Source organism: Osmerus mordax, chromosome 6 (genome assembly GCF_038355195.1).
Source record: "Osmerus mordax isolate fOsmMor3 chromosome 6, fOsmMor3.pri, whole genome shotgun sequence".
In the NCBI taxonomy this organism is placed as follows: domain Eukaryota; kingdom Metazoa; phylum Chordata; class Actinopteri; order Osmeriformes; family Osmeridae; genus Osmerus; species Osmerus mordax.
The window spans coordinates 19,643,867-19,659,552 of NC_090055.1; the positions used below are offsets into that span (position 1 = coordinate 19,643,867).

Below are 15,686 nucleotides of genomic sequence, written 5' to 3' on the forward strand. Positions count from 1 at the left end.
CAACCATCACTTTCAGCAAAATCAGTGGCTGAAACAGTTGAATTTCTTCTGACGGAGAAACGTATTTGGTCTTTGATTCAATATTTATGCCTCTACTCAATTCAGACAAAATGTCTTGAATCAGTCCATTTTTTCATCTATTGTCTAGCTTCGAAGACCGTTCAGTCAGACCAGACAGAGAAAGCAAGAGAGAAAGAGAGAAAAACCGAGAAGGAACTAAAAAGGGAGAGAAAGAAAAGGATAGAGAAAAAAGAGTTGAGATATGAGAGAGAGAGCTCACCTCCACAGTTTGTAACAGGCAGCACTCAGTGGAACACGAAGGCATTTTCAGCGTGAGCTTCCCTCCACAACCGCAATCCTCCTCCTCTCCTATCCCTTTATCCAAAAAACAGTTTCAAAAATCCTCCTTAACCCGTCCTGACTTCATCTGTGTCAAGTTGTGTCTGTGTGGCTGTTCCGTCACAAAATCCCCTCAAGTGGCTGCTAACTTTGCTCTGCCGCTTCACAAAGGGTTACACTAGGAGCCGAATCAAACCACACAAGCTAGCCAATCACAGGGCTTGCTCAGCCTGATGTAATCATTCCCACACACGCTGACACACATTTGCACACACTCAAGTCTGTCATGCACATGCCCAGTCCTCTACACAGACGCACAGTCATGCACAGACAGACTAGCTGTGGCTGACTTGTTTCTGGACTGGGGGGGGGGGAGTAGAGGGAGGGTGGGGGGAAGGGGTTAAGAAGAGTGGGGGGAGGGGGGGGGGCATGGCCGCCTGAACCTCGAACGATCCCAAGTTTTTCAAGTAAGAGCTTGTTTGCTCAACAAGCATCAAACTTCACTGGAGATTCACCCCTTGGATCGCTCCTCTCTCCGAAGCCAGATCCTGATACCTTTGTCTCCTGCCGGCTCATGCTATCCACACCCCTGCTGTCGGTCTCTCTACCCCTACCTCTGCTCCTGATCCACACTCCCTTTTTTATTTTTTTATTGTATAGTTTATTTTAATTCTAATTCCACTTAGTATTGCTAGTCATGTACCCTTAGTATAGTTAATCCTCATATCTAAATTTTAGATTCCTATATGTTTAATGTTTGCACCTTCCTGCCAAAGCAAATTCCTTGTCTGTGCAAACTTTCATGGCGAAAAAAAACCATTCTGATTCTGTGCCCTGTGGCGGTCTGGGCAGGAGTCAGGGGTCTGCTGAAGGAGGCTGGTCGCCCTGCTGCCCTCTGTGTGTGTGAAGATGTCTAAGAACACACTCCACCAGGAGACTACAGGGACAGAGAGCAGCGGAGGTAATAAGTCACAGAAGTGACACGAGGTGAATTCTCTGCTCTAGTTACTATTTAAAGAGGGTGAGGGAGCTGGGTGTGGGGGAGGGGTGCACGTGTGTGGACGAAAGGAAAGGAAAAGTGAAAGAACCGAAGAGACAGAAAGAGAAAGAATGAGAAAGGAATGGTGAGTCAGACAGAAACTTAGAACAGATCGGTAGACTGTGTGGAACACTGACCAGCTGTCTCTCCCTCCACTCCCCCCCTCTCTCTCTCCCTCCACTCCCTTCCTACACACTCCTCTCTCCCCCTCTCTCTCTCTCCCTCTCCCCCTCTCCCTCCACTCCCTTCCTACACACTCTTCTCCCCTCCCCTCTCTCTCCCTCCACTCCATTCCAAAACACTCCTCTCTCCCCCTCTCTCCATTCCTACACACTCCTCTCTCCCCCCCTCTCTCTCTCCCCGTCTCTCTCCCTCCCTCCATTCCTACACACTCCTCTCTCCCTATATCTCCCTCCTTCCCCACTCTCTCTCCCCCTCCTTCCCCCCTCTTCCTACACACTCCCCTCCCTTCTTCCCTCCCCCTATCTCTCCCTCACTCACTTTCTCCCTCCCTCTCCCTACCTCTCTGTGTCTTTCTCGCTCTTATGGACTTCGTCTCCCACCCTCTCTCTCTTTCTCTATACCCCCTCCCGCCTTCCCCCAGCGACTCAAGACAGTGAGGCATGTCGTAAGAGTCACAGCTCTCTCCCTTCCCTCTCTCTCTGTCTCTCTCTCTCTGTCTCCCCTCTAGCCTTTACCCCCCCTCTCTCTCCGTCACAGAAACTCAGAGAGAGGGGAAGTCCCAGCATGTCATAAGGCTCTGTCTGTCTCCCCTCCCTGCCTTTCTTCATCTGTCTGTCTCCCTACTTCTCTTTCCGTCTCCCGGTGTAGAGCCACGGCTCTGCATCCGCAGGAACAGCTGATGTGGAGTCAGTAAGCAGGAACAGCTGATCTGGAGTCGGTAAGCAGGATGACATCAACGGGAACGTAGAAGTTGACCTAGTAACACTACCAGCACCTAGCTTCAAATGTTACTGAATATATGAGATCTCGATGAGCAAATGTCCCACTGCCCAACTCCAATGTATCTGGGCTGGTTATCAGGTCTTTGTGAGGCTGTTTTTTATGTAACCGTGAGACCAATCCACATGCTTTGACGGACAATCCTGTTCTATTGTGTTCTATTCTAACAGACAAAGATCCCTGGTCTTGCCCCTGCTTCTAATCCATCTCTCTCAAATGATCCACTTACCCAACAAGAAACAGCCATTGATTAAGTGACTTGGGTTTACCAGAATCCCCCCCCCCCCCCCCCCTCTCTCTCTCTCTGCCCCCTTTCTCCCCCCGTGGCGATTGACAAGTACCTCTTTAATGACTCAACTGTACAGTGTGGTGGCGGTGTGTGGTCTGTGCTGTACTGGGACCAGTGACATACACTAATGAGATTTGCAAGACAAGCCCCCTTCTGAATGAGGCCAGTCAGGGTCTGGAGTGTTCCAGGCCGTGCTGCCAGAGAGCTGCCTGCTACAAACTCAGTCACTCCATAAACTGTGCTGACTCATGATGTGGAATTCAAATGATTCCTTGTTGTCTAATTATCATGTCAAATTAATTTTCGGTTAGCCCCAAACAGAATTTTCTAGGTCTGAAACAACCAGAGGGTGAGAGGGTTCAATCTTGAAACAGAGCAACTGTCCTGTCATTCTGCTCCTGGCGCTCTGCAAACACCACACACTGACAGCCACAGCCCGTTACACGGCCGGTGTGTTCGCTGCAGCTCAGTGGTTAGAGCATTTGACTGCAGATCAAGAGGTTGTGATTTCAAATCCCCCCCTTCCAGTATGTTGCTTTGGATACAAGCTAAATGTTAAACAAATGCATTACTTTGAACTAGTGCAGTGCCTGTTGCTCACACTGTACATCCCTACAGTTACAGCCTCAGGGTGACGGGGGGGGGGGGGGGAGGGGGGCACAAGGGGGGCTGGTTCTTTTCAGGCCACTACGGATCACTGTCCATTTGTGGTCGCCCCATTGGGCACAGATAAAGGATGACATCACAGCACTCTGATAAACGGAATTGCATGAGCACTCTGTGTCCTGTGCTATCTACACTGCTGCTGTGTGGTGGTGGTGGTGGTGGTGGGGGAGGGGGGGGGTAGCTGTGTGTGGTGGTGGGGGAGGGGGGGGTAGCTGTGTGTGGTGGTGGTGGGGGAGGGGGGGGTAGCTGTGTGTGGTGGTGGTGGAGGTGGTGGGGGAGGGGGGGTAGCTGTGTGTGGTAGTGGGGGAGGGGGGGGTAGCTGTGTGTGGTGGTGGGGGAGGGGGGGGTAGCTGTGTGTGGTAGTGGGGGGTAGCTGTGTGTGGTGGTGGGGGGGGGGGGTAGCTGTGTGTGGTGGTGGTGGTGGTGGGGGAGGGGGGGGTAGCTGTGTGTGGTAGTGGGGGAGGAATTAAAAGGAGTGTGTACTAACACAGGCTAACAGCAAACCAACATAAACACAACATCCTCCTCACATCCTGCAGCACTGGGTATCACAAGGCTTTACCTTTAGGCTTGTGTGTTACTCTACCAGCTGACTGAATCCTGGCCTGGTATTGTTACTTGTTAGTGCACCTTGTAACCATGGCAGCGCTGGACTCTGCTACAAACCACCGAAGAAGACAGCATAGGACGAGGAGCATATGGAGATCACAGCCGTGCAGAGCTGCTCACACAATAACTCAGCACCTGAGAACGTATAAAGCAGGGGTCCACAAACCTTTTTCTGCGAGGGCCAGATAATTTTTCCTTTCTTTAATGTGGGGCCGCTCTTACTTTTCTGTAACAGAAAATTACATGGGCCGGAGTGACTACCAGTATTATTATGATTTTAAATGTATTTATTGTGCTAGCCTAGTTAATTTTTTTGTTATGCACCCTACATCCATACATATCAAGGGATATATAGCCTATTAAAATCGTAATGACCTTTTTTCATATTCATTGCTATTGAAATCAAAACCTTTACGCATATAAATCTGTTTTATATGCGAACTGATTTTTATTTTTTGGGGGCCGGTCCAAATGCGTGGGCCATATTCAGCCCGCAGGCCATAGTTTGGGGACCCCTGATTTAAAGTGTCTCTAAACACGCCAGTTTCAGCCTAATCACGCACCTAGTTTTTAACCACTAGGGAAAGAAACCGCTGGGATCTACAACCAAACAATCAACAACAACGCTTTTGCAAATATTCGTTGGAATCAAGACCAGGAGTTCAGTCATAAGTGAGCATTTTAACCATAGAGGGTAAACTGAAAAAGTTGAAGAAGAAAAAATGAGGCAGTTAAACGTTAAGCTTGAGTTCAGAGCTAGGAGAGTCAAGTGGTTCGGTTCAGCCCAACGTGTCTGTCACCTCTCCCCCAGGAGCAGGTCCAGGCTTGTTCCGCACGCAAACATGGAAAAATACGTCCTGACAGGTGAAACGTACCAGTCCAAACCACAAGCCTGGCCCCCATTCAACCTGCGTCTATTAACAAGCTCGTAAGTAATCTCTGAAGAACTAAATGGTGCTAAACCCAGTCTGTGAGGAGTTCCCACACACACACACACTGTGACACGGCGTACACACATACTGTACACATGACATAATAACGTTCAAGGATCAGACAGAGGGCAGGTTCGGTTGTCTCCTTCTCACTGGCACTGGCATGACCAGAGGAGGCGGCCATCTTGATGAGGTGGGATCAGCTAGCTAGCATGCAGCTGGAATACAGTCCCCGGATCTTTTATCTGGACTGTGTGACCTGATACTGTGCAAGGAGAATGCACTGCATGAATGTAAAGGCAGGGTAGGTACGTTTTGTAAACCTAGCAATTTTGACTTGAGTTTGAAAGGATTCAAAGCACACTATCCCACCTCCTCCCTTCAAAACCAATAATTTTACTGTCAGATCTTGGGATTTGTTAGTTGCTATCATAATGTGAGATTTATTTGAGTGAATATGACAAAAAGTGCTTCAACATTACCTACCCTGCCTTTAAGACAACTGCTTACCTGATTGAAAGTTTTGTTTATTGAAGTTCAGCCAATAATGCCGACCAATAGATGAAAATCACTATCCCTAGAAACTTTAGTACCAACTGTTAGGCCTACAGCATTTAGCGACACATTGAGGGCTTGATCTGCATTCATACTTGGCTTCAGAGAAATTCTTCGAATTATTCGAAATTAGTGTCTGTATGCATGCTAGCAATGGAATATTATCTAAAGGGCAGGTTTTCTTCAACACGTATCCCAGGCAGGTTAAATCAAGTGGATCCCAAGATACAACTGAAATGTGACCAGTGAGTTGGACCCTTCCCCTTTAAGAGAGCACATTCCCCTTTAAGAGCATAGAGATGATAGCTTGGTTGAGAGCGGCAGAGGAGGAGGTAATAATGAGAATCAGATGGTGGCCTGAATGCTGCGTAACAGATGGTGGCCTGAATGCTGTGTAACAGAGTGACAGAGTGACAGAGCAATGAACCCTGACAGGCCTGGCCAACAGTCTGCACAGCGCTCTTGTGCCTTTATCTCTCTGTTAGCCTGGTTCTGCTATGCCCAGTTCTGCTAGGCCAGTTCTGCGTGGAATAAGATCAAGAGATGTTAGGAGAGTGGTAGTAAAGTTTACACTGGAGTAGGGGTGGGCAGTATGAACGGTATAGAAACCGTTATGAATTTGGCCTACGATATGGAATTTGACTATACCGTGCTAACCGCGGTAGAGCCTTCCAGAAATAAGATTAGTCACAGCCCCATTCACAGCAGGCACGGCATAAAATTACTGTACGGGACTTTAACGCAAGTATCACAATCAATCTACCCAAACATCGCAAGCAATCTTCCGGATCCTCATCAGTAGCCTATTCCACAGATGGAGTACAGTATCGTTTTCAGGCTTCACCATTCGGTTTCATATGACAACCTCCGACGTCAAAAATTGCAGCATGGAAGAGTGTAGCCATGCAAGCAATGATGCCAGGTTGGTTAGAACTGTGAAATGTTTATTGTAGGCCAACAGAATCAACTATTCAGCCAAGTAATAATTTGGTAAAGCTAGCTCACTACAAATTTTTAACAAAGTTTTTTTGTGATCCCATAAATGTAGGCTACTGTTGAAAGCTACATGTTAGCTCTTCTTCCGTGGCAAAGCACTGCAAAAGTTCAACAAATGCGAATATAGCAGTGGTGCGGATTACATTGTCATGAGATTTTGAGAAAAATGAATATATAACTATATATATATACTGTTACCGTCCGTGCTTCAGAATTATACCGTAATATACATTTTAGGCCATACCTCCCAGCCCTAAACTGGAGTTATATAATCCTGGTCATGTGACTGAAGAATCCTCCAGTGTTAAGGTCACCTTTGGACTGAACATGGCTAATGTCTTCCAGGAACAGAACGCACAAGCTCTAAAACGGAGGCAATCGCCATGCCAACACGACTTGGAGGATGACAAGAGTAAAACAGGCCAAGGGAAATTCCAAAGACGATCTTAGCCTCTCCTCAGAGATGACAGGGAAGTGAAAAATGGCTGCACTACAAATAATACATGTGTTTTAAACTAACAGCAGGAGTGTCATTAGCGCTTCATTAAACGTATTCAGGGTTTTTTGTTTGTTTCAAACATAATATTGTATATATCAGTTTATACAGGCAGATGAGCAGTGGCCTGGGTTTGCATGTCCCCCCCCCCCCCCCCCCCCCCCGCCTTTTCTGTCACACATCACTTAAAAACGGTCCAATAAAGCATAGTAGAGCCAAATATGTCTATATATTTCGATAGCTATATACATAAAGATACTCCAAACACATGACGTTTTGTGGATCATGCGATGTTGCGATGTGTCTGTCTGAGCTGAGGAGTTGACCGGTGTCTCACGTGTTTTCCAGAGGAGGGTGGGCAGGGTGGGAGGGACCCGGGGCTGAGGACAGGGGAGCTGGCTGGACTGCACAGCTCTGGGAAGGGGTTAGGGATGGCTGGCAGGGAGGAAGTCCTTAGCTGCTCCTCCTCCTGCAGTCTCCTGGTAAAACGCACAGACAGACAGAAAGACAGGTCACCAGACAGACAGGTCAACAGACAGACAGACAGGTCAACAGACAGACAGGTCAACACCAGACAGACAGGACTGGTCAACACCAGACAGACAGGTCAACACCAGACAGACAGACAGGACTGGTCAACACCAGACAGACAGGATTGGTCAACACCAGACAGACTGACAGGTCACCAGACAGACAGACAGACAGGTCAACAGACAGACAGACAGGTCAACACCAGACAGACTAACAGAAAGGACTGGTCAACAGACAGGACTGGTCAACATCAGACAGACAGACAGAACTGGTCAACAGACAGACAGACAGGTCAACACCAGACAGACATTTACATTTAGTCATTTAGCAGACGCTCTTATCCAGAGCGACTTACAGTAAGTAAGTACAGGGTAAGTACAGGGACATTCCCCCGAGGCAAGTAGGGTGAAGTGCCTTGCCCAAGGACACAACGTCAGTTTGCATGACCGAGAATCGAACTGGCAACCTTCGGATTACTAGCCCGACTCCCTCACCGCTCAGCCAACTGACTCACAGACAGACAGGACAGGTCAACACCAGACAGACAGACAGGACTGGTCAACACCAGACAGACAGACAGGACAGGTCAACACCAACCAGACAGACAGGACTGGTCAACACACCGGACGGACAGGACTGCTGACAGAGAAAGCCTGCCTTGGTGAATGGGTGGTCAAATCGAAGCTCTAGGAGTTGATTGTTTGGAGGGGATTCTAACCCTAACCCAGACAGGCATGGAGCTTGACTTACTCATACCCTTCAAAATCCATCAAAACATCTTCAGCTGTTTCCATCCACTGGCCTTCACATAACCCCCAACCAGGTAAACTGACTCCTAAACAGAGCCAGCTGCAGTCAACTAGCTAGCTCCTCTCAGCTCCCCTCTGCAATGACCGAGGTGGCGTCTGAGCCGTGACGGCTAGCTAGCTCCTCTCAGCTCCCCTCTGCACTGACCGAGGTGGCGTCTGAGCCGTGGCGGCTAGCTAGCTCCTCTCAGCTCCCCTCTGCACTGACCGAGGTGGTGTCTGAGCCCTGGCGGCTAGCTAGCTCCTCTCAGCTCCCCTCTGCACTGACCGAGGTGGCGTCTGAGCCGTGGCGGCTAGCTAGCTCCTCTCAGCTCCCCTCTGCACTGACCGAGGTGGCGTCTGAGCCGTGACGGCTAGCTAGCTCCTCTCAGCTCCCCTCTGCCCTGACCGAGGTGGCGTCTGAGCCCTGGCGGCTAGCTAGCTCCTCTCAGCTCCCCTCTGCACTGACCGAGGTGGCGTCTGAGCCGTGGCGGCTAGCTAGCTCCTCTCAGCTCCCCTCTGCACTGACCGAGGTGGCGTCTGAGCCGTGGCGGCTAGCTAGCTCCTCTCAGCTCCCCTCTGCACTGACCGAGGTGGCGTCTGAGCCGTGACGGCTAGCTAGCTCCTCTCAGCTCCCCTCTGCACTGACCGAGGTGGTGTCTGAGCCGTGACGGCTAGCTAGCTCCTTTCAGCTCCCCTCTGCACTGACCGAGGTGGTGTCTGAGCCGTGACGGCTAGCTAGCTCCTCTCAGCTCCCCTCTGCACTGACCGAGGTGGCGTCTGAGCCCTGGCGGCTAGCTAGCTCCAACATTTCTCCACACTTGAGCCGCATCCGAGGGAGTTCAAAAGCTCCAATCCTTTTGATGTTGTCACATCTAAGCTGGAGTGGAGGTGAGATGGAGGTCAGGGCTGCATAATCTCCCAGTGTGAGTGTCCTACAACCCACTAGATCTGGTTTCTCTGTGCCTTGATACACAGACCATGCTGAAACCAGACACTCTTTATTCTGGACCAAATAGTCAAATCAGCACAGCCCTGGTATATGCTCCAAAAAGAGAACACTACTGCGTGCACTAAAATAATACACTTTAGTTGTATTCTCGTGTGCTGTTCTGCTTCGGTTACGTGTTTACAACGCAGGCTGTTTGTAATATACTAGTCCTGAGCACCCCGTTATTATGCTGTATCACAAGCATTGTGCAGTTTTTACTGTGCGTTTGATCAGTGTTATGCGAGTGGTTATGAGTAAAATCAATTTAACAGCCCTTTTTACAAGCAGTGTCACAAGGGGTTTCGCATACGCCCACAGAACTGCACCTAAACCAACCTAAATGAACGTGTGTGTTTGTCGAATGTACGTGTGTGTGTGTACCTGAAGGCGAGAATGTGCATTGGCTGGGACCTTCGCAGGTTTTGTTTGGGCGACACAGACTGCAGCGTGCAGGCCTCTTTGGTTGCGGCCGGGCGCTGCGATTGGCCGTTCTGCAGTAAGGGGGTGGAGTCAGTCAGCAGGCTGCATGTGGTGTATAGGCTCTCGAAGGAAGAGTTCATGTCATTCACCAGCGCCTCCAGATCCACATCGTCATCTGTGGGACAAGGAGAGCAGTCACACATCTGCCGTTCAGACTGTTGACATTGTGAAGTTTGGCTTCTGGTCACCAGCGTTGATTCTGTGCTGAAGCCCTGGGGTGTGTTAAATGAAAGGCACACGGCATCTAAACGCGATTAACCACACACACGTCTGTGTACTTCCTTTAACCACACAGATACAGTACAAAGAGATGGGTGAGGTATGTCAGAACACAGAGATGGGTGAGGTATGTCAGAACACAGAGATGGGTGAGGTATGTCAGAACACAGAGATGGGTGAGGTATGTCAGAACACAGAGATGGGTGAGGTATGTCAGTACAAAGAGATGGGTGAGGTATGTCAGAACACAGATATGGGTGAGGTATGTCAGTACAAAGAGATGGGTGAGGTATGTCAGAACACAGAGATGGGTGAGGTATGTCAGTACACAGAGATGGGTGAGGTATGTCAGAACACAGAGATGGGTGAGGTATGCCAGAACACAGAGATGGGTGAGGTATGTCAGAACATGGAGATGGGTGAGGTATGTCAGAACAGAGATGGGTGAGGTATGCCAGAACACAGAGATGGGTGAGGTATGCCAGAACACAGAGATGGGTGAGGTATGTCAGAACACAGATATGGGTGAGGTATGTCAGAACACAGAGATGGGTGAGGTATGTCAGAACACAGAGATGGGTGAGGTATGTCAGAACAGAGATGGGTGAGGTATGTCAGTACACAGAGATGGGTGAGGTATGTCAGAACACAGAGATGGGTGAGGTATGTAAGAACACAGAGATGGGTGAGGTATGTCAGAACAGAGATGGGTGAGGTATGTCAGTACACAGAGATGGGTGAGGTATGTCAGAACACAGTAGGAGAATGGGCTTGTAGAGGTGGTGTACTCGAGGACAAGCTTCTAAAGCAAGGCTTCTGCTCTCTTGGCTGTGCTGCAGTTACCCACCGATCCAGTAGGTGGAACACAACTCCCACTCTGTCATCAACAACAGGAAGTGAATATCCATGGAAGAAAAAACAAAACAAATTCCTGCCTCTTAAATCTCCTACTTTTTCTTTTACTTTTAGTACGTCTACAACTGCCTTTACAAAGTATGTTCTACATGCAAAATGCATACATTTGCATATTACTGTACTTTGTGCTAACTTTGCGCCTTGAATTCTGTCCCTCTTGATCGTATGTCTGTCAAAGTTTGTAGCACAAAATTGTAATATTGTTGAAAACATTTCTAGCTCAAATTTTTTCAGCAGAGCTGACCAGAGAGCTGCATACTGTCGGAGGGCAACCAGCGCTCTGCTGTTGTTACTTTATAATGTCTGTCATTAACACAGGCTGAATGATTGACTGATTTAATATTAGTTACTTAAGGTGAATCCTCCTTGGGTCTGTGATTGCATCAACTCCAATGCTAATGCAGAAGCTAACGCTAAATCTAACGCTAACTAGGGTTGCCACCCGTCACGGTTACCCCGGGATTCTTCTATTTTTCGAACGACTTTCCCGGTTAAAAAAAGATATTTACAGGGACACAAATTGCCCCGTTTTTTGTGAATTTTTAAATGTTTAATAAAACGTAATTTGACATTTCCTCCTACTGCTATTCCACCAGGAGCAACAACAACATCGGCAACCCTGCGCCATGCCCGTTTTTGTTTTTTTTACATATCTGTACGAATACAGACGTATCAAACATGGCTGGGTATGCAGCCACACAGACAATCAGTTTGTCCTCCATCTTGAAACTGTGAAAACTAGAAATGTTTACCATGACCAACGGTTGCTACGTTACAAGAAACACAACAACAAGCCGATTGGCCATCGCTTGCGAAAATCGCTCCTCATTTACATAAAGTTGAGAAAATCTCAACTTTAATCGCTTGGATCGCATCGCTACCCACAATGCACCACGCAAGCGATTCGTCTGGCTCCATTGAAAATGAATGGAAAGCATTGCATCGCTCGCATCGCGTTGCTGTAGTGGACACGCACCGTAACCCTAAACCTCCCTAGAGAGAAAGAGAACAGAATCATGAAGTGATTAAGCAGAAAAGCAGGAGTGTCTCAGGATTCAGACTACAGTCAATATAAGCTTGGTGAGTTTTGGGGGTTACGATTTATCCCTTTCAATTAGAATGGTTCACATGCTGCACCTTCAATCAGAATGGTTCACATGCTGCACCTTCAATCAGAATGGTTCACATGCTGCACCTTCAATCAGAATGGTTCACATGCTACACCTTCAATCAGAATGGTTCACATGCTGCACCTTCAATCAGAATGGTTCACATGCTGCACATGCTGCACCTTAATCTACAACAGTCCTCCTTTCCATCCCTCCGCCCACCCACCCTCCATCCCTCCCTGTACAAGGCCCTTTCATGTGAGGAATGTCTGGATATTGTTGCCTACCTAGCTGTCACAGATAATACTTCGCCGTAAAGCAGGGCCTACATTGAGACCCTGGACCCCTCTACAAAGCATAACTGGACCTTCCCTTCTAGACTTCAAATCACTGTTTAAATTCTCTAACCAATCAGATAGGATTATGAGTGCATTAGTGGTATTGATGGGATTTGTAACCTAGTAACTGTGCTCTGCATGGGGAATGGCGAGGTCATATTGCCTGGGTCTGTGTACTAACCAGTGTGTCTGTCAGGACTATCCAAAACAATTCTGGTGTCGCAATCAAGTGTAATCGCGGTAAATTGAGCAGCCTGCGATCCTTATGCATAGTCGTTTATTTTGGAATGTGAATTTTGAAATCATATACAAAGGAGCCGGAGGGGCATAGCCAGGTTCAGATCCCCCCTCGTACATCGTTTTGGATCAAACTGTAAAAAAATACTTAGCCTCAAGGAAAATGTGCACCTAATGTACAGGATTAATCGATAAATCCATAGATTAATTGACCATGGTACAGCCCCCCCCCCCCCCCCCCCCCCCCCAGAGATGGTACTTTCCCCCAGGGAACTGAACATGACAATGTACTTTCTGCTCCATTTATTTCCCTGATGGCACCGAGATTCCTGCCCCTGGCCCAGCCACCACGCCTTCCTTGTCTAACTCCCACGCTGGGGCAATATTGTGCTTAACTCTCATGCTCCGGTTAGCATGGATGGATTTTGTAAAGCACAATTAGATAGAAAGCTTAATTATAATGGCACCCTGCGTCTTTACAAATCAGTCTTTGAACTGCTGAATTGTTTACAGTGGAAGAGCCCTCGTATATATCCCCCCCCCCCCTCCCCTCCTATCAGAACTTAATGGGTGAGGGCCTCTGGTGTAGCAGGCGTCTGGTACACCCCCCCCCCCCCCCCCCCCTCCCCCTGGGCCTGGTGGACACACGCACACGCTCAACAAGATGAGGGCCATGAGGAACATTGTTCAGAATGACCATATACATGTCCTTTTCTTCTCTCATGCACATATGAAGCTAAACTTATTTACATACTAGACTGAATACTGTACTGCAGGGGTCCCCAAACTACGGCCCGTGGGCCGAATATGGCCCGCACACAAATTGTTTTTATTATAAAAAATACATCAAAATGTATAAGTTCTAGTGGTGGGCCATTATCGGCGTTAACCCGCTGCGACTCTTATCGGCGATAAAAAAAATATCGCCGTTAATCTATTCTCAAAGTTGGGTTGGGAGCTGGGTCTATACTACGCAAGCTATGATGACTTTCACCTTGATATTTTAGCGCGGATGTATAACTAGCCGAATTGCACTGTAGGGGGCGAGAACCAGTCTTTGAATCTGTGTGTATGCCTTGTGTATGAAATTATCACATCAAACGTGACGTGCTAACATGGATGCAGCTATGAAGCTGCCTGGTTTGCTTCAGGGAAAATGTATTTTTAAGAAGCTTCCCAATGAAAACCTCGACAAGACTAAGGTTGTTTCATTCGTTCATTTCAATGGGGGGGTAGAAAGACCGAGTCGGGAAATGAACGAATCTTTCGTTTCCTCTAGCTACCAGTACAGAGCCTATGCAGGTCACGTGAAAAATGATCCAAAGACTCGTACCCGAAGACCGAGTGGGGAAATTAACAAATCATTTCTGTTTACTTGGACGAGCCTATGCAACAGTCCCGATGCGCGGCCACGAGAAAATGAAGTTACTCAAGGACTCGTTACTCCCGAGTCCTTGTAAGGATTTGTTCAAAATGAACGAATCGTTCACGAACGACACATCACTACCTGATAATGGACGATGCGGAGGCGTTCCGCGGAGTCCATTTTGTTATGATATTATATGGCAACAACAGTACGAGATTGGCTAATGGGTAGTCATGCCCATAGATATATATAAAGGGTAGATGTCTCGTCCACGTTGCCGGACAACGGAGTTGAACGTCCGCACATGGCGGCCATCTTGCTACAGTCAACTCGCTCACCCATAACATTGTGTTGATGCTACATGTAGGCTACTTTTTAAATGACCATAACTTGCTCAATTTTCAACCGATTTTTAAACGGTTTGGTTTGTTATCAACATCAGAGATGTCGTTATGCCACTGCATACTTATGATAATTATGTTTTTTTTTTTTTGAGAATAGAAGTTAGAAATACTTCTGACGACTGACGTCAGCAGATATTTATAGAAATACAGGCTCTGCTCATACTATGAAGCCAGCGCAATAATTTAACAGACAGTTTTGCTTGAACTACTTAGTAGGTGTACATCAGAATCGAGTATTCACCCAGACCATGGTATACTTACCGTACTTTTTGGAAAATAAACCGCATTTTCTATGAACAGCACCCCACCAGTATGGGAGCTTTGTGTTTGTAAATCTGAGTATAAACCACACTGGAATATATGCCTCACTTGATACTGGAACAATGATACCAGGAAATGCACTAGTATGTAAGTGCCTAATGTATGTTTTCTATTGCCCGCAATTAACTAATATTTACCTTAAGACACGTGAGTTCTAAATATTTCCAACGGTCCCCAAAGTGTAAGTTATTTTTCCGAAACGGTAGCTAGCTATCTTTAGTCATTCATACATTTTGAAGCCATACTAAAGCGTTTGTGGAATAGTTTTTGTCCATCGGAAAATATTCCGTTGAAATGTTCGAAATCGCATATATGTGACGTTATGCTGTGAGACCCGCATTCGAACGATCAGATATGTGCGACGCTACTCCTTAACGGGTTAAATAGCATTCACAAAAAAAGTTTGTTGTTTTGTTATAAAAACGTGCTGTAAGTTGCACGTTCTTTTGCTTAGTGTTTGAGATTGATGAAGGGTAACTTGGCCTCTTGCAGTTGAGGTGGCTGCTGCTGTTGCTGCTAAATTAGCATTCTGCCCAGGTGATTCACCCACCTGATTCAGCCACCTGATTCACCCACCTGATTCAGCCACCTGATTCACCCACCTGATTCAGCCACCTGATTCACCCACCTGATTCAGCCACCTGATTCACCCACCTGATTCAGCCACATGTAGTGGTGCAACGGATGGCAAAACTCACAGTTTGGATCAGGCAGCAGTTTTGAGTCACAGGTCAGATCAATTCTCCACAAAACACGTGTCAAGTCTGTATCTTTTCACTGCAACTCTGCATCGATATTCATGGCATGACGGGGAACTGTACGCATCACCGCTCAGTACGGGCCATGACATCACTACCTGCTAATGGTGTGTTTACATATTTACCTACTACGCAAATACATTAAAATGTATGCATTGTAATTCTGAGCAATTTCCCTAGTTCCCCTTATTTTTTGAGTGCACACAAACACATACACACACACTTACACATTATAATGCAAAGAATCACACCATGACACATGCGGTCCGTGGTGGTGCAGAGTAATTGTTTGGGGCTAAACTACACTGGCCCTAATCCATACAGTCGTGGGGCTCAAATCAACGTCAG

General features: G+C 47.5%; 1 protein-coding gene across 7 annotated transcripts in view; it reads right to left on the minus strand.

Moving 5' to 3' along the window:
• LOC136944961 (growth factor receptor-bound protein 10-like) overlaps nucleotides 1–15,686 on the minus strand; it is a 42,342-nt gene that overhangs the window by 11,549 nt on the left and 15,107 nt on the right. For all 7 annotated transcript variants that reach the window (XM_067238937.1, XM_067238934.1, XM_067238935.1 and 4 more), the window contains 2 exons: nucleotides 9,573–9,786; nucleotides 7,222–7,363 (listed from right to left, as the gene is read on the minus strand). In XM_067238937.1, the coding sequence (XP_067095038.1) occupies nucleotides 7,222–7,363; nucleotides 9,573–9,786 (356 nt within the window). The remainder of the gene's footprint in view (nucleotides 1–7,221; nucleotides 7,364–9,572; nucleotides 9,787–15,686) is intronic.